Source organism: Dermacentor variabilis, chromosome 3 (assembly GCF_050947875.1).
Source record: "Dermacentor variabilis isolate Ectoservices chromosome 3, ASM5094787v1, whole genome shotgun sequence".
In the NCBI taxonomy this organism is placed as follows: Eukaryota; Metazoa; Arthropoda; class Arachnida; order Ixodida; family Ixodidae; genus Dermacentor; species Dermacentor variabilis.
In genome coordinates this window covers 130959064-130985799 of record NC_134570.1, presented here as the reverse complement: position 1 = coordinate 130985799, position 26736 = coordinate 130959064, and the positions used below count along the sequence as shown (strand labels likewise).

The 26736-nt window shown below is 47.8% G+C and overlaps 1 protein-coding gene across 1 annotated transcript in view; it reads right to left on the bottom strand.

The window, feature by feature from the left end:
- The window catches only part of LOC142574757 (signal peptide peptidase-like 2A), a 68776-nt gene that overhangs the window by 29292 nt on the left and 12748 nt on the right, over positions 1-26736 (bottom strand). Inside the window, exon 2 of the mRNA XM_075683774.1 lies at positions 8920-9054. Coding sequence (XP_075539889.1) covers positions 8920-9054 — 135 coding nt within the window. The remainder of the gene's footprint in view (positions 1-8919; positions 9055-26736) is intronic.

The window sequence follows — 26736 nt, the reverse complement described above, 5'->3', positions numbered from 1 at the left end:
AGATTGGGTGAGGGAACAAACGCGAGTTAATGACATCTTAGTTGAAATCAAGAAAAAGAAATGGGCATGGCCAGGACATGTAATGAGGAGGGAAGATAACCGATGGTCATTAAGGGTTACGGACTGGATCCCAAGGGAAGGGAAGCGTAGCAGGGGACGGCAGAAAGTTAGGTGGGCGGATGAGATTAAGAAGTTTGCAGGGACGGCATGGCCACAATTAGTACATGACCGGGGTTGTTGGAGAAGTATGGGAGAGGCCTTTGCCCTGCAGTGGGCGTAACCAGGCTGATGATGACACAAGCTTCTGAGAGTTAATGCGAAGGTGACGTGGCGTTGCGCTGATGCTCTCTCCCCTTCCACAAAAACTGACGCGCTACTGCTGCAGCAGGTCTACCTTTTCACCCGCTCTGCTCCGTCGAGCTGCACTCGTAACGCTACGTCTTAGCTAGGAAATTTAGGTGCCGTTTTTCGCTTTTCCAGACGGCAGACGCCGGCTTTTTCGCTCAATGGGCCGTTTGGTGTTTTCATATCAAAAATATACTCAGCAGAAACAAAATAGCCAACTTACAAAAGTATTTGAACGCAATACGAAATACTGTGAATAGTATTTCGTTAGTTTGAAGGCACTTGACATATATTACGTATTTCACCATCAAAGGCAAGCTCTGCATCACTGAAACGCTTTATTCCCTTATGCAAAGCCATGCATCAAGCTACGAAAAGCGGTGGTACACCATGGAAAGGGCTGTTTTCAAAATATTGCATTAGACAGTTTGCCCCTCTTCTTTTTGAATACATCTCCGCGGAAGCTGGAAAGCTGCTCTTAGAATCCGTTCAACGCCACAGCGACATCATGCTTGACAAAAATCTCTGAAAGACAAGGTGACATTTGTGCCCCATCGTGATCGCCCCTGTCGTGCTCAAGGTAGGCGTGTAGCTCGTGCACAGCTACACTTTCACTGCTACCCGCGGGTGGAAGGTGAACGCGTGTTGCACCGAATGCTGCTGCTTCTTTTCATTCAGTGTGGAGCAAATCAGCTGAATCAACGATGCGCTCATGCCGACAAATCGCCGACAGTCCTCACACACACACACACAAAAAAAAAAATGCACAGAAATAATCACTCCATTCGTGTTCCGTTTGTGGGATATCTGTCACATAATCGAAGCCCGATGATGGTTCGCAAAACGCGAGTACCTGTCATGAGCCAAGCATTTAACGAGGCAATGGATTTTTGCATCCACAGGCATTCAGTTCATGTTGAATTATCTGCAAATATGTGTTAGAAAAGGGCACAAAATAGCTCGACATACCATTTAAGGTTACAGTAACAAATATTTCGCAAAACTATTCTTAGAACACGGAAACTGTAGAAAACTATTTATAATAAAGAACATTGAGGACACTATTTACGACGCGTACAAGTCTGTTCCTAACGAAACTGCTTCTACGGCGACTCTGCCATTCCTGAACGCGCGGCACCGCCACGTATGTGTAACTAGGGCGAAGAAGGGACGAAGCGGCAACAGGCATCGTGCAAGAGCTTGTTGTCAATCTCAGAGGCCAAACACAAGACTTCGCGGTTGAGACTACGTGCACCAGATGTCGCCAGCTTTACAAGCAGCCGTTCTCAGCAGTATACTTTTCGCGAGTCTCGGGGTGTTGCGTTAATACAGACGCCGGCTTTGGACTGCAGCATTGTCACAAATACTATTGCGTTTCTGATATTTCTAAGAAGTTTTGTTCATCGATGAGAAAGAAAGAAGTCATTGCTTCACCGAACGCGTGTTTACCTTTCGGGCTCTGGGTAACCTACTGAAATATTGAATGTCAGAAATCCAACTTTGGGCCCTACGATCAACACAGCCATTGGCGCTTGAAGTGGCGTAAATTCATCAAAGGCCAGAAAACGCCACAGCGCCGTATGACACGCATTGCCCCTTTGCTTGCAAATGAATAATAAAGTAAGCACAAAGTCTGTTTATAAGCTAAACGACCGCGCCAAATTTGCATTGTTTTAACTCATGATCCCTTGCGCAATCCTAATTTCGCGTTCACCTACAACCGAAATACCATAATCACGCGCCCCCTTCGAACATACATAGTACCTTCTTTGCGTGCCTCTTAGCGATGCTTCATTTCAGTACTTTCCCTTCGTGCCATTTCTTAAACTGTGTCCTGGGAGTAAATACGCCGTGTGTGGATCGTATGAGGAGGCGGATCCGTCCGTTTTCTCATCGACCAAACGATTTTAAATCATAGATAAAATAAAATAAATACGACAACGCCGTGTGCATTCAAGTGCAGTTCTGTTCTTCCGAGATATGCCTTCGCGTTGCTTTGGTGTGTTCAGTAAGATTCTGTCAGCTCCTGCAATGAACTATTCTCGCAACCTGCACAGCGGTTGGCTGTGGACACAGGGCATGTGTCATGTTCACCGTCTTGTTTTTTCTGATCCATTCCGGAGGCTTCCCGAAGGAGTAGCACACGGGCTACAGCTTCGGCCTGTTCGAGGTCGCGGGTTCCATTTACAGCCCCAGTGTTTGCATTCCGACATAGTTAAATGCAAGAATTGTTTGTGTGCCCAAAAATGGGCGCACCTTAAGCCCATGCGGCCAAAATTAATCCGGCGCCCTTCACTGCTGTCTCTCTAACAGAGCCTGTTTTGCGTTTGGGCATTAAAATCACTCACTAAATCGACTGATTTATCAGTGAATAAATAAATAAAGAAATCACGTGGCCACATATTCCGTCAAGTTACCTAGGACGTAGATAACCGTCACATTGGGGGAAAGTACAGCGCGAGAATACCGGTCTGTTGGGGCGCGAAGAAATAACGCAAGACGGTCTCATCAGAAAGTAGCAAAATGATTTCCTGCAGGAAATGATGACATATAGAGCTGCAAAGAAGGCACACGACACTGTGCTTTGTGTTCGATCGCTCACGTTAGGAGGGGCGGGGGTAGGCTAGGACGTGCCTGGTTGAGATGCTCGGTGCAAACAGCGCTCTTTGAAAAAAAAAAAACGATGGTTGGCCCTCTATTACACTGCACATCTATAACATTCGTATAAGCTTTCATAAGCGGGACGAACCGATTAGTCGGGCTCCAAATTTATGTCGCAAGGACGTAAACACTAAACCCAGCCGGCACGAGAAAGTGTCATATCCGACGGAGTCAACCTGTCTGCACAACGTGTAATTTAATGCAACCATTCTGTCTCACAAAAGTACGCGTAAGTGTGGTCTGACTGAGCTGCGACAGAGCAGTCGATTGGCATTTCTCGAAGACTTCATGCACTTTTCGTTATGTACATCCGTATCTTACGTCGTTCACGCCAACTTAGGCCACTGGGCACGTGCCCGAATAGACAACTTGAGAATAAGCAACGCAGGTCATTGGGTATGTGCAACTGGGCACGTGACGATAATCACGTGAACATTGTTGGCCAATTTTCCAGAATGGGTGTGAGCTCTTGGTAGGCGCCCATATACAGACAAGCAGAACAAGAGGCAAAAAGGGAAAACCGGCAACAGAATATTGAAAAAGTCAGCTACAGAGACGTGAAAAAGTGGGCAAATCACAGCCGAGTGTACACAGTGAAGTGCGAAGTACAAAATGGGATGAAATCTTGCACTGAGCAAGACGCGTTAAGCCAAAGTAAAGTGAAGAAGATGTCAGCAACAGGAAATTGAACATGTCTGCTGCCCAAAAGGGAAGAACTTCCAACACGGTATGTCGCTATATTTCTTAAATGCTAATCGCATTAATGTCAGCGTTAATCGTGAGATGGCCTATGGTGTTAGCCAACCAGCAGTAATTGGGAACTGTGTTTCGAAGTGTCTATTGTTCGCTCAACCATTTCGGCTGTCAGTGCGATGTCGACCGGGCAGAAACGCTTCATGCTGACATGGTCATGCCGCACTTTGTCAGCTCGATTATTGATGCGACCCATTAGTCCAACTGGTGTAGAATACGAGCAAGAAATTAGTCCGCTCTCCGGCACTTGTAGAAAGGAGAATTAGGTGCTTCTCACTAGAACACATGACACCTGCTGTCTTTGTCATCATTGTGCCTGTTGAACAAGCTACAGAAGTACACTTACTACTCTGGAGATCCATTCCTGCCTACCGCACAGTAACGGAGCTCAGAGCTTTGTACTGCTGCCGACCATATCATTTCCATGTTTGAACGGGTGGCAGTTTGCACGCGTTTTCATTTCACAGGGTGGACTGAAAATGAAATGGAACTGGGCACAGGCAAAAACAAAGTAGGCTCATACATACACACCTAGCTGCTTTGCGTGTATGTGCCTTATTTGTCGGTGTCCAATTCGCCTTCTTTAGTCTTCCAAGTTTCTGGCGACATGAGGACACAACTTTGTTTTGCCAATGCACTCCAGAACATGTACGAGTTCTCACCGCGGTCTGTGCACGAAGGCGTCTCGAACTATGAAAATATAACTTTTAGCAATGCTAGTAGTACATGGCAAGGGCAAGCCACCAGTGCTTCTGAGGAGTATTCATTATTTTGTTCGCTGGCGATTCCAAAAGACTTTTTGCTTTTCTTGATGCAGTATCTAGGCCTTGTATGGGTGCTGAACACCACAGCTACAACTTTCAAGTCGAGAAGAGCCGTTTGCAGTGCAAGAAGTGTGCACGCGTGGAGACATCGGCGGCCGAATTCACTAAGCGAATTACGAATTTTGGTTTAAGAAAAATCTTACGAAAAAAAGGGTATTCACAAAGCTAAAGCTGTTCGTAAGATCAGCAAGCTTGCATTGCTCACCGCTCCAAAAACGAGCGCTGTGGTGCAGGTGCGAACTTCAGTGTCCACGCCAACAGTAAGCGTTAGTTAATCCATAAAACCTAAACAGTCGTCGCAGCTGCCGACATAAGAAGAAAGTTCTTCGATAACCGGGTAGCTTACGAACCTAATTATGCCTGTCTGCAAAGCTCGAGCTGATGCGATTGAGTGATGGAAGGCGCTGTAGTGGCTGATTGGCCAGAGACTATCTACTGATAGCAGTGGATGGCGCGTGGTATTTGCAGCATTCGGCTGACAACTAAAATATCATTTCATTTATGTGTAACTTTCATATTTAAGTTCAGTCCCAGCGCACATATCCGCAACTCTTCAAACTTGGACTCTGCTTCAGTGACAGTTCCGGGTTTACATGCTTTAATTATCCACAAGGAAAGCGGAAAAATACTTATCGAGAAAGCCGTCAGCCAAGGAGGCACAATTTCTCCAATAATATTCACTGCATGCTTAGAAGAAATATTCAAGTTGCTACACTGGGAACGATTAGGAGCCACGATTAATGGCGAATATCTCAACCCCTTTCAGCGTGGCGATGACATTTGTTCAACAACTCTGCGGACACAGTGCAACAATTCATTGAGGACGTTAACCGAGAAAGTATAAGAGTAGGCTGAAGATTACTATGCAGAAAACAAATGTTATGTTGAATAATCTGTCAAGCGAACAAGAAACTCTAACCGGTAGCCAGCATCTAGAATCTGTGCAAAATTAAGTTTATTTGGGTCATTTATTCATATGGAGCCATGATGATGAGAAGGAAATTTACAGAATAATGAAGACGGGTCGTAGCGCACACGGCCGGCATTACCAAATCACGACTGAGAGCTCACTGCGTACGTTGAAAAAGATAGTCGACAAGCATTACATTTTTTCAAATACTATTATATAGGACAGAAACTGAGAGGTTAACAATGAAGCTTGAGAATAAGTTAAGGGCCGCCCAAACAAGCGATAGAAAGCGAATCTTGAAGAGGCAGCGCAATATGACGAAGACAGAAGGCAGGAACACACAGGACAGCGCTGTGTGTTACTGCCTTCTGTCTTCGTCATATTGCGCTGCCCCTTCAAGTTGTTCAACCAGTTCCAACTCGCCCAAATGTCGATCCTTCTACACGATAGAAAGAGAAATGGTAAACCTAACACTATGGCAGAGGAAGAGAGGGGTGTGGATCAGAGAGCAAAAGGCGGTAGTGGTAATTGAAATTAAAAAGAAATGATGAGCTAGGAAGGCCGCGTAATTCACCGGGCTTAATATTGGTGGTCCATTAGAAATACAGAGTGGGCGCTAGGGGAAAACAAACCTGAAAAACAAACTCTTGGCCTGCTGCGCTGTTGAGGATGGCGGGAAATTAGGCGGAGTAATGAAATGAGCAAATCTAGACATAACTTGGAATCAGCTAGCGCGGATCAGGGGTGGTTAGTGATCGCTGCAAGAGGCCTTCGCGCATGTAGTGAACCCAAAAGAACGCTGATGGAGTTTTACATCCAAAATTCGCGCGGAATTTTAACCGGCTGTTGCTCTTGAGCCACAGTTCGCTTCGTACTGCGAGGCCACGTTCACATGTTTACAGAACACCGTCAGGCGTCGCTTGGATATCACCACTCCCACCTTGGTATCGTACTATGTGCGCACTGATTGCTCAGTGTGACAAGGTCAACGACTTAAGCCGATTTGATGCGAAACTAGCGAGAATATTGAACCGCTGTGTGCTTCACATATGGTGCTGTGCAGTATTCTGACGTGCACTTGAGCGTGTGTTCTTATCAGGCTGGTAAACTTATGGCAGTGTTGGCACTGATAATTGTGGTGGCGTGGACTGATTAGCCTTGACTTCTGCGAGGTGCCACTTGGGCTGTGACATACAACGTATTAGGGGCTGCAGGCCCTGGGGTCATCAACTTATGAGTTATTACCGGTCTCTAAAAGTGAAGTATGCGCTCCTTTGTGCATTTTGCCTGTGTCGGAATGCGGCCGCTTGAACCTGAAAAACAAACTCTTGGCCTGCTGCGAAACGTCATAGTGTTTTATCAGCTGAGGAAAAGTCAAGAAGAAGCGATAAATGCTTATGCGATGTCAAAGTGTGATAGGAAGCGAAACTTGCACCTGCGGATGTTACGAATTCTGTCATAATATGGGAGCGTCGGTAGTCACGACTTCTTTCTGCACTTTTTCACGGCTGCTGTCATAGCTCTTAGTGCCCTCGCGTTGACGCTCGACGGCCTCGTCGACCAGCACCTCAGATGGTGCCGGCTGCCGAGGCAGCTTATATTGAGCCTATGCGCATCATTAGAACAGCACCGCCAGCCCTGTACAGCGCGGGCACATACCGTGCCGATGAACATACGGGTGCTGGTCGCCTTGCCTCGGGGCCACGTGAACTATATGCAGCTTTATATTTACTCTTTCCGTTATTAGTATCGAAATTGAGACATATACTGGTTTCGTAATATGGTGGTGGTGGCGGTGGTGATGCTACTACAGGCGGGTTAGCACTGAAGACTTGTCCGGTAATTGCTCCACTGAGCGTCTATTCCTGCACCAAATATGCCACGATGGGTCCATTAGTTCCGTGTCTCGCAGAAATGCAAGAAGAATGCGTGACACTTTAACCATGTATACCTGGTAACGAAGCTTGCATAGAGGACCATACGTTCAAAACATGGCGGTTCATTGGCGGTGCATGGGGCTTAGCGCGATCTGTGTGAGGCTGGAACACTTCCGGCGGAACATAAAATAATGTGACGCCATATCCGTTAAAAACAGAAACGACTTCGATTTGTTCTCAAAGGCGCGAAATTTATTTTGGTAGCCTGCCATTAAAGCTGCATTTTGAAACTCCCCTCCATTCGACATGACGAGCATACCGAGATTTCAGCGCGGAGTGAGATGCAGTAAAAGGTCAGTCGTACCGTCGAAATCCTACCCCTGCACAGAACGTACTTTCTTTGGAGGGGGGCGAAAGCTTTGGGTGGAGAGTCCTGATCCCACCGTCAGACGCCACCCCGTCCGCCACCGCAGCCGCACCGAAGCAGCTAAAGTAAACAATTATCTGGCGGTCGTAGCTCCCTACTTTTGACTGAACAGGTCAAGAAACGATGATGCTAACCGCGCCATCAAATTCAGACAAACGTCGACAAACAAAACAACACAACGTGCGAAGGAGGCGTATTGTAAACGGTGAACTTTACGAGCGCGCCTTTCTGCACACCAGGAGAGATGCATTGCATTGCAAGTGATAGCGGCGTCAACGACCCGCCCGCTCTTACGGTATAGGCACAAAAAAAGGTATTTATTGGTAATGATTAAGCAAAATAAACCTGTCTTTTCTCGTCACGCTCTCTTAAAATTGAATAGTAATCTTATTTTCCCTGAATGCATGCTATGTCCTTTTGCTAAATGTGTCTCGCTTTAAGAAACGCCTTTTTTCCCCCAATGTTTGTTTCATCTTCACATAGTCGCGCTTCAGTCGCTGCTCCCATAACCAACCTTGCTCCTGTGAGTGACAATTCGTTATGAACCGCGTTTCGCCCGAAGCTTCGTGACGTATTCAGATCGACCTTGCTTCAACTGTCATTCTTTTGACGGCAGTGACGTGAACAGGCGAGCTCGGTTGAGTTTGTCGGCTCTGAAGCAGACGCCGGGAAATGAAAGCTGTCTAATAGGGGTGTGTAGTGATTTGCCGTAAGAATATAGCCTCAACTACACATGCGTGATGCGCGATCACGCTATCAGTTGATCGCGCTTCTTTCATTTCTTGTCGTTTAATCCGAGTTTCGCTTCCTGCTCGCTCTCGTACGACGCCGCAAGTTAATTGTGCTGCCACATCGGATGCACGCTTATCTTATCGTAAGAACTTTCTGGCCAAGAAAATGCGTGCGAACAGCGCCGCTTGGTGAATTCCGCCCCTGATTTCTCAGATGGCGGATGTGAATAGGCTCGACACCACCAGAAGCACGGTTAGACACGGGTCGGTCAGTGCGAAGAAACCTGCTGAAACAGTGTTCTGTTTGTAATGTCCCTGCCGATATGTATCGTCTGCTCGAATAAATATAAGAGCGGCGCAAAGAAGCGCCCTGGCGGACGCGCATACTCACGGCATCTTCTTCGTTCTTGGCGATGTCCTTGATGGCCGGCACGTAGAACGCGCAGTGCACCTCGGGAGCGGATGCGTCGGCCGCCTTCACCAGAAGCACGGCGGGGGCACCGGGATTTGCGCCGTGCGCCGGATGCTGGGCGACCGTGATGAAAACGATTACGAGGAGGATCAAGAGAACACGAAGTACGAACGACAGAAAAAAAAAACAGACTGGGACACCACAGGGCGCATTCTGCTTTAAAGCCTGCGAAAACTGTTTGCCGCATAGCTTAGCTCAGACGTCACGTGATAAGCGTCTTACAAAACAGATTGATATCGCGGGACGCATCAAGAGTGTATTTCGCAGGAAGATCGCCGCATTTTATGTTTTTTGCTAGCCGTAGCAAGTTGTACGAAATTTTTTACGAAACCAAAATTGTCACTTCTTACGGTGCATTTAGACCTGGAGCGTGTTGGGCACTGCGTCGTGTCCTCTGAGTGAGGGTTCTGTTGGTATAGACACATATTCGGCAGAACTACAGCTAAAAAACACGTGCTGATGTAGCTCTCCAAGTTGGTCTAGAGCCACCAAAATTAACGTGGCATCTTGGGAAACTGAAGTCATTCTTTTCACTATAGAATTGTTACTAGCCTATCATTCGACAAATTTTATTACAGTACACTATATCACGCGCCGTATATTTTACAACCGTGTATCCGTCCGCCTCGGTCATTCACTATATGCAGTTGCTGCTCATACGCATACTGGCACTTTTGCATCCTATATTTATCCTCAGACAGAGATGAGAAGGACCATTGGCACGTTATTGTGGCCATTGCCAGTTCATTAAGGTGGAAGAAGTTATCTCGCATCGGACATTTTAAAACAGTAAATACCATACGATATGTTCAATGCTGCGACCCCGTAGCTTATCTAATAGTTTATCTCCTATAAGTGCCTTTGAAGCAATAAAGTGAAATGCTGCAGTCTTCAATGATGCGCTAGCTAACATTTGAAAGCTCCACCTTTGGTTAGCCATAGATAAGCGCGATGTCTGAGTAGTGTTGTAATCGCGCCGCTGGCACGAGTTGTTTTGGTCGTACCGTTGGCGCGAGTTGTTGGGAACTCGGCGCTGACGCCCGTTGTTGCACCTGGGTCGCAAGCCCCAAGGGTAGCGTTGGCCTGGCGGCCTGGGGTACAACTGGAAGCATCCGAAGGTCCCGGCAAAGCATGAGTCGACTGGTAACAACAAAACAACTTGTTTATTCTAACATCGCAAAGAGTTGGCGGTCAGGTTGACCGAAGTAGAGAGACGGGAGTGCACTTTACTCAACAGAAGAAATCGGAGCCCTCCTTTGGCGTCCGGGGGCAGCTGCTTTTATACTCTCGCAGTTGAGGGCAAGAAGGAACCCCTCAATAGACGAGCACGTGACTGTGCCGCTCGGGCACAATGGGATAAGGTGACGCATACTGTCGTGTCGCCGCCGGTCGGGCACATTGGGGAGGAGAAGGTGGCTCACACTGTCGTGTCGCCGCCGGTCGGGCACAATGGGGAGGAGAAGGTGGCTCACACTGTCGTGTCGCCGCCGGTCGGGCACAATGGGGAGGAGAAGGTGGCTCACACTGTCGTGTCGCCGCCGGTCGGGCACAATGGGGAGGAGAAGGTGGCTCACACTGTCGTGTCGCCGCCGGTCGGGCACAATGGGGAGGAGAAGGTGGCTCACACTGTCGTGTCGCCGCCGGTCGGGCACAATGGGGAGGAGAAGGTGGCTCACACTGTCGTGTCGGCGCCTGTCAGACCCCTTCGCTTCACAGTTGTTGGGGGCTCCTCTCCCCGGCTGCCGCGCTTCGACAAGCGTGGGCACCAATATGCACATACACTCACACACGCACATGAAGACACGTGGCATCGGAACATGCCTGGACGCGCTTGGCGGGGAGGCGTAGCGGCGACGCCGAACGGGCCAAAATGTCTGCCGCTTTGTTGCAGCCGCGCCGGCTAAACCGCGCGTCGTAGGCGAAACGTAACAGACCGCCCCGCCGGGGGAAGGAGATCCCGATGGACAGGGGACTGCATCCGCTGTCCGGAGGGATGTCGCTCGATGATGCTCATAACCGAAGTCGGGCGTCCCTAGACGTTTCTTGAGCGCAGCGCACAGAGAAGGCCTCGTTCTCTCGTTCAGGTTCGCACAGCACACTGCAAAGTGACTTCGGGAGAGTTCACATTTTTGTTCTCGTTCCCGGCAAGCGTTAGAACTACGCTGAAACTCAACCGCTCAGTCAGCAAGCACGGCACAACCCTCACTAAGCCCTGCCAGGCTCTTTCCCCTTCTATACCACTGCCTAGTTCCTTACAGTAGTCTAGCAGCACTTAGAACGCGTCCACAAATTGGAAAATTACACTAGAAAGCATGTCATCACTTTGAAACACTAAACAAAAGCAATATGTTAAAAATCCTGCCTCAGGAAGAAAAACATCAGTAACAAACAATTTTGAGGCTGATTCCTACGTTAGGGGCTTCGACTTAAGCCATCGGCGTTACCGTTGAGACTCCCCTTTTTGTAACGCACCTCAAAGGAATATTGTTGCAAAGCGAGGCTCCAGCGCAGGAGGCGGCCATTTTTGGGAGAGATGGTCTGCAGCCATTGGAGAGGGCAGTGATCCGTCTCAATGATAAACCTCGAGCCGGCTAGATAGCATGACAATTTCTGAACGGCCCACACGAGACATGCACACTCTTTCTCGGTGGCGCTATACGCCTGCTCACGACTGGTCAGCTTACGACTAGCATACAGGACGGGGTGTTCTACTTCTCCATTTTCCCGTTGGCACAGTACAACGCCCATGCCTCGCTCACTAGCATCGCACTGAACAACGAACCCTTTTGTATAGTCTGGCGATCGTAGCACAGGCTGGCTTGTTAGGGCACTCTTTAGGGCGCTAAAAGCTCTTTCCTTTGTCTCGTCCCAGACGACTGTTTGAGGCTCTGTTTTTCTTAGAGCATCCGTCAGGGGAGCCGCGATATCAGAGTACCTGGGGATGTACCTCTGATAGTAGCCGGCGACACCTAAGAACGACCGAATATCGGTCTTCGTGCGCGGTTGCGGGAAGTCTCGCACAGCGGCCACCTTTATTTCAGAGGGGCGGCGACGACCCTGACCAATCACGTGACCGAGGTAGACAACCTCGGCCTGTGCTAACTGGCACTTGGAGCCTTGACTGTCAAGCCCGCTTCGCGCAGGCGGGTTAGCACTGCCCGCAAGTGTGCCATATGCTCAGACCAGGATGCGGAGAATATCGCTACGTCGTCTAGATACGGTAAAGCGAATTCTTGCTGTCCCCGCAACACTTTATCCATGAGGCTTGAAAAACAGTATGGCGCGTTCTTCAAACCAAAACTCAACACTTTAGGACGGAATGTTCCCATTGGTGAAATGAACGCCGCATACCTACTAGCCTCTTCTGTAAGTGGAACCTGCCAATAACCCCTGACAAGATCTAGGGTGGAAATAAACTGAGCGCTACTAACTTTCTCAAGGCGCTCCTCGATGTTAGGGATCGGATAAATTTGATCCTTAGTGATGGAATTAAGCCTGCGGTAGTCGACGCAAGGACGAGGTTCCTTGCCCGGTACCTCAACTAAAATCAAAGGGGAGGTATAATCACTCTCACCTGCCTCAATAACACCGAGCTGTAGCATTTTCTTTACCTCAGCCTCCATAATATCGTTCTGGCGGGGTGACACCCGGTATGCCTTGGATCGTACTGGCTCTGGGGAGGTAAGTTCTATATCATGAGTAAGTACAGAAGTCCTACCAGGCCTCTCAGAGAACAGACCTTGAAACTCTTGTAAGAGCTGGTGTAGTTCGGTTTTCTGTTCACGCGACAGCGATGCTCCACTGACTAAGTCACTAATGACTTGACTGGTGTCTTCCCTGTTCGTCACTGAGCCTAGTCCCGGAAGCTCGACCGGAAGCTCTTCAGGAACGTTTACCATCATGCACACCACTGCTTCCCGTTGTTTATAGGGTTTGAGCAGATTACAATGGTGAACTTGCTGTGCTTTCCGCTTTCCTGGCAGACTCACCACGTAGTTAACGTCCGACAGTTTCTGAACAATTAGTGCTGGGCCCTCCCACTGCACGTCTAGTTTGTTGTTTAGCGATGTGCGCAATATCATGACCTCATCGCCCACCTCAAAACGACAGGCCCTGGCGGTCCGATCATAATAAACCTTGGCCCGCTGCTGGGCCTTTGTCATTGCTTCACCTGACAACTCCTGTGCCCTTCTTAAGCGTTCGAGGAGCTTAAGCACGTACTCCACCACGACTGGGTCGTCGCCCCTGCCTTCCCACGATTCTCGAAGCATGCGAAGCGGAGACCGAAGCGAGCGACCGTACACCAGCTCAGCTGGCGAAAACCCCGTAGCCGCATGCGGCGCGGTCCTTAATGCAAACATCACCCCAGGCAGACACAGCTCCCAGTCAGTTTGATGTTCAAAACACAATGCTCTCAACACGCGCTTCATGACGGAGTGGAGCTTCTCAACGGAATTCGACTGTGGGTGGTACAATGAGCTGTGTAACAGCTTTACCCCACACCTTTCGAGAAAAGTTGTCGTCAAAGCGCTAGTAAACACTGTGCCCTGATCTGATTGGATTTCCGCAGGGAAACCAACTCGCGCAAATATGGACAGTAGTGCATTGACTATCTCAACTGAGCTGAGTTCTTTAAGCGGCACTGCTTCAGGGAACTTTGTCGCTGGGCAGATCACAGTCAAAATGTGTCTGTACCCCGTGGCTGTTACCGGCAGAGGTCCCACTGTATCAATAACGAGCCGTCTAAAAGGCTCCGTAATGATAGGTACCAACTTCAACGGCGCCCTCGATTTGTCCCCTGGTTTGCCCACCCGCTGACAGGTGTCACATGTCCTCACGAAATGGTCTGCGTCCCGAAAACACCCTGGCCAATAGTACTCTTGCAAGAGACGGTCCTTAGTTTTCTTAACTCCTAGGTGTCCGGACCACGAACCCCCATGCGACAAGCGCAACAGATCCTGACGATAGCATTGAGGAACGATCAGCTGATCGAACTCCACTTCCCTGCGGTCTAGATACTTCCGCTACAGGACTCCACCTCTTTCCACAAAGCGAGCATTTTTCTTGGCGATACCTTCCTTGACATTGCAGCGTATGTTTTCTAGGCTGCCATCCTTCTTTTGCTCGGCTATCAAAGCCGACCGGCTGACTTTTAGCAACCTATTAAGTCCGTCTGACGTAGGCGCGATGAACAAATCGGCAGATAGCTCTTCTAACTTTCCCGCATCGGGATTTTCCTCTCCAGTATCTGGTGCCTTTAACGTTGCAGACTCAAGTTTATTCAGTTCGGGCGTGCTCTGAATATCAGCTTGCTGCGCCTCTGACCCTTTCTCATTGTTTGATAACGTCGGCCCCGCAACTACCGCCTTTGCAGCGAGCTCCCGAACCTTCGATCTGGTTAAGGCCTGAACGCTAGCCTCACCAAACAAAAGCCCCTTCTCGCGCAGGAGGTGATCGGACCTGTTTGAAAATAGGTACGGGTACTGGGGGGGCAGCATAGATGACACTGCCGCCTCCGTCTCAAGCGCTCCGAAAGGTCCTTCAATAAGCACTTTTGCTACCGGCAGACACACGCTATGAGCTTCCACGGCTTGCTTGATCCATGCGCACTCGCCCGTGAACATATGGGGTTCTACGTAAGACGGGTGAACTACATCCATTGTAGCTGCGGAATCGCGAAGCACTCGGCACTCTTTCCCGTTCACGAGGAGGTCTCGCATGTAAGGCTCGAGAAGCTTCATGTTCTCGTCAGTGCTGCATATTGACAAAAACACAACTTTTGGTTTTGTTTCCGGACACTGCGCCGAAAAGTGACCCGGCTTCTGGCACGTATAACACACGCGCGCTTGCCTCATCTCAAACCGCTTTCTGTCCGGACACTGCGCTGAAAAGTGCCCCGGCTTCTGGCACGTATAACACACGCGCGCTTGCCTCATCTCGAACCGCTTTCTGCGTTCGGCTTCGGCTGCCGCCGTCTCCTTACGTTCTGTCGGACTGCTTTCACTCGCATCCGCACTACGTGTGTTCCCCTTTGCTCTCATGGGTGTGAACTTCGGCCTCTCAAACTTCGAGCCAAATTCACCCTTTTGACCGTCCTTAGCTCCGCGAGCCCGACGCGTCACAAACTCCTCGGCTAGCTCAGCGGCTTTAGCCACCGTACAAACGTCTGGCCTATCCAAGACCCAGTACCGCACGTTCTCAGGTAACCGACTATAAAACTGTTCTAGCCCGAAACACTGCAGAACTTTATCGTGGTCACCAAACGCTTTCTCTTCTTTGAGCCACTCCTGCATGTTTGACATAAGCCTGTACGCAAACTCTGTATATGACTCACTTTTGCCTTTCTCATTTTCCCGAAACTTCCGACGGAACGCCTCCGCTGACAGCCTGTACTTTTTTAGCAGACTCGATTTCACTTTGTCGGAATCCTCTGCCTCCTCTCTATCCAAGCGAGCGACTACGTCGGCCGCCTCGCCGGGTAACAAAGTGAGCAAGCGCTGTGGCCACGTTTCCCGAGAGAACCCCTGCTTCTCGCACGTTCGCTCAAAGTTAACCAGGAACAAACCAATGTCCTCTCCAAGCTTAAACGGCCGCATCAGGTCAGTCATTTTGAACAATACGCGTTCTCCTGCACCGTGTGCCTGACTTCCATTACGAGCGCGTTCCATGTCTACCTCAAGACGCTTCATTTCCAAAGCGTGTTGACGGTCGCGCTCTTGTTGCTCTCGCTCTTTCTGTTCTTTACGTTCACTCTCTTCTTTTTCTTTCTGTTCTTTAAGTTCGCGCTCCTGTGATTTTGCAGTCTCCCTCTCCTCAATGGTCTCAAGGCATTCCGACAGCTCGTCATCCTCAGCTTCTAACTCAAGAATAGCCTTTAGCAGTTCAGGTTTTCTGAGTTTGTCTGAGACATCCAGACCCAACTCTCTTGCAAGCTCCAGCAATTTCGGTTTGCGCAACGACTTCAAATCCATGGCTGCTCTGAATGCTGCTTTCTCTACTGCTTACTATTGTCTTGCCGCAATCTAACCCGGCAGCAACGACAACCACAATTACCAGCTCTGTTTCTGACACTAACAAAAGCCTGGCAAAGCTCAGAAGAAGAAAGTCCCGCACTCACCAAACCTCGTAGCCAAGAATCCAGCGCAGTCGTTCCGCTGCAGGCAACCAGTCATCACACAGGGCTCGTTGCACTGCTCCCGGATGGTCGTTGAGCTGCTCAGCATAGAGTCAACTGCATCTCTTCGCTGCTGGCCTCCGTTGTCGCGATCTCACCGCTGGCAGACAGTTGTTTGAATCCCACCGATGGCACCGGTTGTTGTAATCGCGCCGCTGGCACGAGTTGTTTTGGTCGTACCGTTGGCGCGAGTTGTTGGGAACTCGGCGCTGACGCCCGTTGTTGCACCTGGGTCGCAAGCCCCAAGGGTAGCGTTGGCCTGGCGGCCTGGGGTACAACTGGAAGCATCCGAAGGTCCCGGCAAAGCATGAGTCGACTGGTAACAACAAAACAACTTGTTTATTATAACATCGCAAAGAGTTGGCGGTCAGGTTGACCGAAGTAGAGAGACGGGAGTGCACTTTACTCAACAGAAGAAATCGGAGCCCTCCTTTGGCGTCCGGGGGCAGCTGCTTTTATACTCTCGCAGTTGAGGGCAAGAAGGAACCCCTCAATAGACGAGCACGTGACTGTGCCGCTCGGGAACAATGGGATAAGGTGACGCATACTGTCGTGTCGCCGCCGGTCGGGCACAATGGGGAGGAGAAGGTGGCTCACACTGTCGTGTCGCCGCCGGTCGGGCACAATGGGGAGGAGAAGGTGGCTCACACTGTCGTGTCGCCGCCGGTCGGGCACAATGGGGAGGAGAAGGTGGCTCGCACTGTCGTGTCGGCGCCTGTCAGACCCCTTCGCTTCACAGTTGTTGGGGGCTCCTCTCCCCGGCTGCCGCGCTTCGACAAGCGTGGGCACCAATATGCAAATACACTCACACACGCACATGAAGACACGTGGCATCGGAACATGCCTGGACGCGCTTGGCGGGGAGGCGTAGCGGCGACGCCGAACGGGCCAAAATGTCTGCCGCTTTGTTGCAGCCGCGCCGGCTAAACCGCGCGTCGTAGGCGAAACGTAACAGTAGGTCTATGAATCTAACACAAAAGCGGGTACACAAGAACGGTTCTTGCCTAACTGAGTCATTGTGAATAGACACCTTTCAACTCGCTTCAGCAGTGAACGTTATCTACAGTAACATTGTGTTTTCCTTCATTCACTTTGCTATTGCCCGAGCAGGGATTCAACCACTTCTCATGCAGAGTAAATGCTCTGTTCTAACGCGTAGGACCGCAGATCGTTACTTTATCGCTTTACTCACCACTGCGAAGGCTGCAGTGAGGATTTGGACGCAAGCCGCCACCAGCAAACGGGGAGACATCTTCTAAAGTACAAAGCAAATGCGCAATGAAGATCGCAAAAATGACCAACGTTCCACTCGACTAAGAAAGGCCGTCTTCTTTCTCAGCAGGGAAGCGCGTGCTTACCGGCACGCAGTGCATGTGGCTGATATCACAATGATGATGATCATAATAACCTTAAGTCTATAGGGCACCTACCCACTCTGGGGAAGTGGCCAGGAATAGGGCGGATTTTAGAACTGAGTTTGCGGTAAAATTTTAGAAGTATTTAATAATTGCAGTAATAGAGAGCGATTAGGATATATAAATACTTTAGCAACCCGTCATTCTGATATGAAACAGAAAAGGAAAGACAGAAAAGAGACAATGAGCGATGAATAAAATGGCCGGTATCATTCTCACATTTCTAGGCTAGCTGTGCGATGCATGGAGTTCTTCCCTTAACCCTGTAAGGTCCCAACACATTTACTCATCAAGGAGCATTAGGGAAATTTCTTGCTTTGTTGCTCGCAATGGAAGGTAAAATCGTGCAGAAAAGTGCAATGAAATGTTATATATGACCTAGAAAAATTATTTTAGTAATTAATGAGTCAATAATTGGTTTGCTGAACTATCCTCAATTGGCAATCCGGGCGAATTTGCTCTAGAGTATCAGAAACACTGCTATTGGTTATGTGTCAAGTTCTCCGTGCTTAAGTCAGAATTTCGAGGCGTTAAACTCAGTGTAGAATATACGCTTTATTAGGCATTCCTAGATTAATGTTGAATGAATGAAGGAATCAATCAATCAATCAATCAATCAATCAATCAATTGTTTACCGTGCCCATGAACAGCCATAAGGTGTGAGTGCTGGCGCACGCATAGATGAAAGTAAAATGGCAGGGCAATATAAGTAACAAAAACAATGAATAAAAAGAACAATCTTCAAAAGAGAAGTGCACATATAGCAAGGCGTAAGGTGAATACAAAAGAAAAAGGAGGAGAAGGGCAGCTGAACAGTATGTGAATGTATGACTCAACAACGCAAAGCTCGGTAAATAACATTGACAGCGACTTATGATAAAGACTAACGTCACGAGAATAAGCGTTGCGAAGACTCCCTATTCTCTGGACAGTTAAGTGTTTATGATGACAGGTTTGATTGTTGTATTCATATAGCAGGTTCCGGCCAAGTACTGCACCAGGGTGGCCAATCCTGCACTGGTGAGGGAGTGCGTTACTGGTTCTGCGGGATCAGGCCGCACTCCAGGCCGGTTTGTGCAATTCTATCAACCCGCGGATTTTTTTAATCCGGTGTAAAATCGCGCGGCACCGAGATTTGAGCCATGGTCCCCTTGCACGCGAGGCGGATGCTCTACCTGCAAAGTATTTGCTAAGGTAATCGCAAATAGAATCAGGAACACCTTAGACTTCTGTCAACCAAAGCACCAGCTAGGATTTCGTAAAGGCTACTCAACAATAGACCGTATTCACACTATCAATCAGGGGATAGAGAAATATGCAGAATATAATCAACCCTTATATATAGCTTTCATTGATTACGAGAAAGCATTTGATTCAGTCGAAACCTCAGCAGTCATGCAGGCATTACGGAATGTAAATGCCGTATGTAAAAATACTGAAAGATATCAATAGCGGCTACACAGCCACCCTAGTTCTCCATAGTTCTCCATAAACAAAATCCCTATATAGAAGCGCGTCAGGCAGGGAGATGCGGTCTATCCAATGCTATACACAGCGTGTTTACATGAGGCATTCAGAAACCTGGATTGGGAAGAATTGGAGATAAGAGTTAATGGAAAATACTTTAGTAACTTGCGATTAGCTGATGATATTGCCTTGCTTAGTAACTCAGGGGACCAATTGGGGACCAACTCAGGGGACCAATTGCAATGCATGCTCACTGACCTGGACAGGCAAAGTCAGAAGTATGGTTCTAAAAATTTATCTGCAGAAAACTAATGTAATGTTTACCATTCTCGGAAAAGAACAACAGTTTACGATAGGTAGCGAGGCACTGGAACCGGTAAGGGAATACATCTACTCAGGGTAGGTAGTGACCACGGATCCGGATCATGAGACTGAAATAATCACAAGAATAAGAATGAACTGGGGTGTGTTTGGGAGGCATTCTCAGATCGTGAATATCAGGTTGCCATTTTCGCTCAATATAAAAGTGTATAATAGCTGTGTCTTACCAGTACTCACGTATGGGGCAGAAACCTGGAGGCTTACGAAAAAGGCGCTACTTAAATTGAGGACGACGCAACGCGCTATGGAAAGAAGAATTATGGGTGTAACGTTACGTGGATAAGAAGAGAGCAGATTGGGTGGGGGAACAAACGCGAGGTAATGACATCTTAGTGGAAATCAAGAAAAAGAAATGGGCATGGGCAGGGCATGTAATGAGGAGTGAAGATAACCGATGGCCATTAAGGGTTACGGACTGGATTCCAAGAGAAGGGAAGCGTAGCAGATGGTGGCAGAAAGTTAGGTGGGCGGATGAGATTAAGAAGTTTGCAGGGACTCCATGGCCACAATTAGCACATGACCGGAGTAGTTGGAGAAGTATGGGAGAGGCCTTTGCCCTGCAGTGGGCGCAGTCAGGCTGCTACTGATGATGATTACAGGCAGGAAGATCGAAAGGTCTATGTTCTCTGGCGACCCTATGCGGAATACGAAACATAGTACAACTGAGCAGTTCAAGATAGATAAGGATGCCAGAAGAAGTTCGAGAACACACAGAATATCATCGCGATTACGTCGGCTGCGTAGTAAGGAGAATCACAATAATGGAGCAGTGCTACAACAAGGTCCAGCGATGATGATGATATGTACTTCGAAACTCTTTCTGGACCCGATCGGTAGTTTCGCTGTTTCATGTAGAAGTGCCATTCCAGACGACCGACGCGTATACGAGTTGAGAGAGAGAGAGTACACTTAACAACAACAACAACAACAACAACAACAACAACAACAACAACAACAACAACAACAACAACAACAACAACAACAACAACAACAACAACAACAATAATAATAATAATAATAATAATAATAATAATAATAATAATAATAATAATAACAATAGTAATACTGTTTATTTTACGCGCCCGGAAACAACCTTAATGTCTGAGTGCTGCCGCATGCATACATTAAAATAAAACAAAAACAAAAACGGCAATATCACTCCCGAACAATATAATTTAAAAAAGCAATGAATAAAAAGAACAACTCAAAAAGGTAAAGCTCGGAAAGCAGCGATGACAGCGAGTTATGAAAAATATCAAGATCATGAAAAGCTTTATAAAAACACCGTTTTCTGTGGACGATTGCGTGCTGTTGATGACAGGCAGGGACATGGAAAGGTGTATGTTCTGTGATTATCTTGCGCGGAATGCAAAGCATGATACAACGCAGGAGCTCGGGACAGGTAAGGATACCGTGAAGAAGTGTGAAGAGAAACAAAAGGTCAGCACGATCACGTCTGCATTGAAGTAGGGGCAATGACTTTAATCGAACAGTGTTAGAATAAGGTCCAATGTCGGCTGTTGCAATACGGTGAGCATATATGCTTAGGAACATTTTTCTGGGCTAGATGAATAATGTCAGTGTTGCATCAGGAAAAACTATTGCAACGATGGACGCATATTCAAGCTCCTTCGATATTCCTCGATATTCCCTCGATAGTCTGCAAACAGAACCAAAAGAGCGCATACCCCGCGCTGCATAGTGTTTAGTGTGAGCAGAAACATTGTGTGCGCTTGATCACTTTCGTCTTGGCTGCATTCAAGGAGAGGTTATTATCTTTGCACCATTTAGAAAAAGAAAGCAGGTCCGACTGCTGGGTGCGACAGCCATTAACCGCGTGAATTAAAAATTTCGATATCATCGGCATAGAGAAGCAAGGAGAAGTTCCGAATAACGGAACGAACGTCATAATTAAAAATTAGAAAAAAAAAACGCGCCGCCACGGTTTTTATCACTTGGTTAATTCCGACGGTTCATTAAACGACAGCTCGGTAGGCTGCCGGATCGTCGGTACGCAGTTGCTGCTTGTGCTCGGTTGCACGAGCCTGTTCTCGTGCCCGGGCTGCAGCATTGGCACGGCGTAGGCGAGCTCGGTGCCGGTTCTGCTCGTGGCCTACCCATTTCGGAGTCGGAGAGAAACTGCTGCACGCGCGCTCGGCTATGACGGAGAGCAACAACGTCACCACTTGCGCAGCCAATCGCGTGGCTTTCTTTCTCTCTTTTCTTTTTGCGTTATGCACATGGGACTACGCCGTAGGAGTTTTCAGAGTACAGGCGACGGACGGACGAGTAGGCTAGCCATATACAGCTTCGCTCTAAAAAAGAGTGGTCCTAATACTGATCCTTGAGGTACGCCGCTAGTTGCCATGTAAAAAAAGAAAAAAAAAACGTTTGGCCATTGAGGTTGTCACAACATGATCGATCAAGAAGATAGCTGCGCAAGAGATTGGCAATTGGCGCGTCATCACAGTGGCGTAAGCTTGATCAGAAACAGTGGGTCGCAGACTACATCAAAGCCTTTGCTCAGGTCACAGTTAACGGTGTCGACTTGCCCCCTTTGAATGATCGGCACGGATATCTGATTCGTGATAGTGGTGCGGCCGGTGAGAAATTCATATGCTGGTTCGGAACAAGTGAGTTATTCGCTGTAAAAGAAAATATGTTGTATATAGAAGCTAATAATAATAATAATAATAATAATAATAATAATAATAATAATAATAATAATAATAATAATAATAATAATAATAATAATAATAATAATAATAATAATAATAATAATAGTAATAATAATAATAATAAATACATGTATTTAGTGGAATGATTATTTTTTCTGTAGACAAACGGTAAATAGCGGTAGGTTATATCAATATGATTACTATTGCGTCAACTCTTTACATGATCCTGCCAGGGCGGGGTCCTCCCTGTGGACATTGGCGCGAACATCCTAGTGTAAGTTATCTGGTGGAATTATTATTATTTGGCGTTATCGTTCCGCCTGTTCTCGTTAATGATTTTGCTAAAATGATACTGCTCAATCAAAGGTGCATTTTAATTTCCTTGCAACAGTACACAGTGAATCATGGGACAGCACGCGATGGCGTTTATGAGGCTGCTCTCATGTTCCTCTGATGTTAAAATAGCTATCAAAGTGCATGAAAACAACACCAACGAGGTAGTCATCCCATTGATGGGTGTATTCTCTGCGCACGCCGTTATTCAATATCCGGCTCCGGCGAAAAGGCGCGCGCTTAGCGCAAAAGCGACACGCTTAACTGGCGTTCAATCCAAGGGTTTTAAGACTACTCACAGCATATTTTTACGTGGGTACGGTAACCGCCATGGCCGCGTATGCGCCAAAAATCTTTGGATAGCTGTTGCATGACCTCCAAGGTGCGGAGTGTGCAGACAGGCCGATAATGTCCGGGGCCTTATCGGAAGCCACCTGGCCCAAGTTTAGTACGAGCGTAAATGTGAACCAATAAATTAGCCTATTGATGCGGGAATTTATACATAGATGATCAGCTTCTGTTCAACTTGCTTGTTTTGTTGTTTTTGTTGTTGTTGTTGTTTATATTGTAACAAGAAGTGTCCGCAGGTCATCCAGAAAGGAAAGAGGTATTGAGGCAGGGCGAATAAGCCGACGGCATGTACCAATTCTAAGAGGCTCTGGACGCAGGAGTTGGGACTTCGCTTATGCATGCTATGCTTCCAGCAGTGGTAGTGCTAGCACTAAATGCTTACGGTTTCTTCTTTATCCGCGGCCTGTTTGTATTGAATGCGCACTTATTTTCTAAAAGTCACGGATGTCGAAAAAAAAAGGCCACGAGAGCGAAAATTGCATTTTTACGCTTGAGGAAGCACTACGAAAAATCCCGGAGTATTTTTTTTTCTACTTATTAGTTGGCGTAGGCTTACACCTGCAGGTATTTTTGCGCCAGGCAGTGCTGGTCCCAGAGTTGGTACCAGCACGTGAAACATGTCGGAGAATTCTTGCCGCAATTGCATAACCATATATATTCTTTAAGAATCTGTGGACTTCTTGCGTGCGCTAATCGAAAACATAAAGCCCGCTGTGGTTCCTTGTTGGCTGCGGAGCTCTGGTACTAAGCCCGCAATTGCAGGTTAAATTCCTAGCCGGGAATTCACCGTGCCGCAAGGCAATGCTGAAAATGCTCGTCTATCGTGCTATAGGTGTAACTTAATGAACCTCAGATTATCTAAATTAATCCTGCGGCCTCTATTACAGCGCATAAGTTGCCTTTTGCTTTGGAATACGGAACCCCGTAATTCAATGTAATTTAACGACAACCGTACTTTGGTCGCCTAAACGGACACTAATAGGAACGTACAGGCCATACCCAGATTCTCGACGTCCTTCTACATATTTAAGGAGTCGTGTTTAGAACCTTCGCTGGCTTTGGATATGCGCGCAAGCTTCAATATATTTCGAATGGCATATGATATTTTTCATCCTCTTTGCGATAGCCTCGGCCACGCTCTTTATATCCCGACCGTTTCGCATAATACCCGTGAGAAACTTTCGGGGTTTTTTTTTTCTAGAGCTGCTTCCGCACGCCGTAAACTGGCGGCTTTCATCGTTTTCGATTGTTCAATGACGATAAGCGTTCTACTTTTGTTTCGTCGTTCCTTGACCTCTTCTATCACACGTGGGCCAGGATTATAAGGACAGAATACGTTAGCATTGGCGTCACGTAACGCCGAGTATAGTACGCGCACAAGAACACATAAGAGACACTTCTTTGCAGATCCGCGGCAACGCCCTTAATGTCAGGTTGCGCATTCGCACACCTCTAGCGGCCTGGACGTCCTCTTGCAGTTCATAAAAACGCAGGTCGCAGTGAAATTAAAGAATGATGCGGTGAAATGATGCGTTTGCCCTTGTACTCGACTGTACGACTAAGATGCCGGTTGTCGTCAAAAAGCTCGGGGAAAGCGGTTCTTTTTTATATCCAATGTACTTAATAAAGCTCCTCTCCAGAGAAACGCTTTCTCCCTGCGTCTGCGATCACTTGGCGCGCAGGCGCGACTACAGCGGTTCTTGATTTTTTCGCTTTCATAGTTTTCGATAGTGCATATGCGACAAAAATTCTGTTTTCTCGATATTCTTGTGATGAAAAAAGAAAGTGATTGCATCGTTTGTTTCTTTCAAGTATGTCGTTTCAGCAGTACTTTTCTACTGCTGGCTTCACCTTCTTCGGCTTTGGTAACAAAATACAGAAGCCACGCGAACCTCAGCGATCCTAGGCACTTTGACGAGTTTCCTGGCATCATCACCGTGCTTTCCCTACTGCAACGAGAAATTCGCTTACAGAAAACTCAAGGCAACAGTGAAACTCGCACACACGCGACATGTTCGCCCAAGATTATAGCAGCAACGGATAGGCACGCAGATTGCCCTGAAGAACGTTGAGATTAGGACACGGCTTGCCAATGATACATGTCCTGTTTATGAAAGAGAAATGTTGTTATCCACGAAACAGCAGCACGAAGCTGCACATGGAACCTATATACGTTTCTAAAAAGAGTTTCAGAATTGACGAAAGAATCGTGCTGCTCGGGTGATAGAACCTGGCACGAATGCCTTTTAGGGCAGCCGCTCCACCTATACAGAGAGAGCCTGGAGAATATAGCACGTCGAAGAAAGGAGCCGGAATGAATCGGCAACTACAAGCGCAGGAACCAAATTTATGGCTAGACCCGGAGTGCCACAACCCCGGAAAGGCGACGGTCCCGAGCTTGATCCCCCGAAACACAGTGAATCTCCCTTCTACTGCAAATATTTATATCTGAAGAACCCATATGGATTTTCTTAGTAGCTTCAAGAGAACTTTTATAGTGTCCCTGTGAATCCTGCCACATGCACTCAGTGATTAATCACTTGCTTTCTTTACTTTTTCTATTACCCCTTTCCCCACACCCAGTGTAGGGCAGCAAACCGGGTGCTCGTCTGATTGGCCTCCTTGCCTTTCCTGTCCTTACTCTCTCTCTCTGCATGATGGCTCTTTGGTGGATAGGAACCCTTCAATTTCATTACACTCCCTCCACCTTGCCGGCTTCCGCAAAACTGATACGCGATGCTCTTTTTATGCATAGCACACAACGCTAGCGTATATATGACACCGTTTACTTTCTTGACATATTTCTAAGTAAGTGCAGCTCCCACTCTCTTCCGCAATTGCGCCATAGACCTAGACGCCACGTACGCTCGCGTGCCAGCTCGCTTCTTCGTACCTATTCGCCAGCCAGGCCTCTCAAGAATTGGCGCTTAGCACCTACCAAAGACGCGCGCCCGCGTACACTCACTCTTGGTTAAAGAGCTTGAGAGACGTCGCTTGCGATTGAGGTTAACTGTTAGGGCTTCGTAATGCTTATCAGAGCCATTAAACGCATTCGCTTTCGTTCGGGAGTCGTAAAACCAGCGTAAACAAAAAGAAAGCAATAAACGAACAAAGTAAAACCAAATAATTAAGAAAAGGAAGAAATCAAGGAAGGAAAACAAAAGAAAGAACTGCTTCACGTTTAGTGAAAAAAATCGGACGGGGTTGTCATTGCAGGGCACTTAATTTCACGTTATATCACCTGGAGTTGTCACTCGGATACGAGTGGTGAACTCCTGTGGTCACACCTATCATCAAATAATGTTCGCTGCTGCACTAGAGGGACTGTGACATGCACCAATATTCAAGGCTCGTGATTGACTTAACTCTGGCAGATGCTGTACTTAACGTGCCATCACGCAAATATCTAGTTTGTGGGACTTCCAGTGATCATTTACCTGTACTTTTTTCTGTCATGTGGCCCTCGTGCCTGCACGACACGCTGTCGGCTGCTCGGCCTAACGGCTGGCAGGCCTAGCGCGGCGAAGCGCCGACGACCCCTTCGCCGCGCGCCACTTCTCGCACTTGCAAACCTCAGACCGATCTCTCTGACGTCGTGCCTCGGTAATGTCGCGGAACATGTCGTGCTCAACCGGTTCTCGAACCATGCGGAGGGGAACGAACTTTTTCCGTCGACCATGATCGGATTCAGGCCAGGACTTTCGACTCAGGATACTTTGCTTAGAGATAAGAAGAGCCTCCTAGAGAGGGTCTCTCGCGATACAAGGATCATACTCGGTCTTGATGTGGAGAAGGCTTTCGACACTAAAAGCCGTACGGCAATTCTTCAGGCCACTTCGGATCTTAATCTTGGTGAAGGCTTTTTCCGATATGTTCAATCTTTTCTGAGCGGCAGAACCGCTTCCTTGCACATTGCTGACTTAAAATTTGAACTTT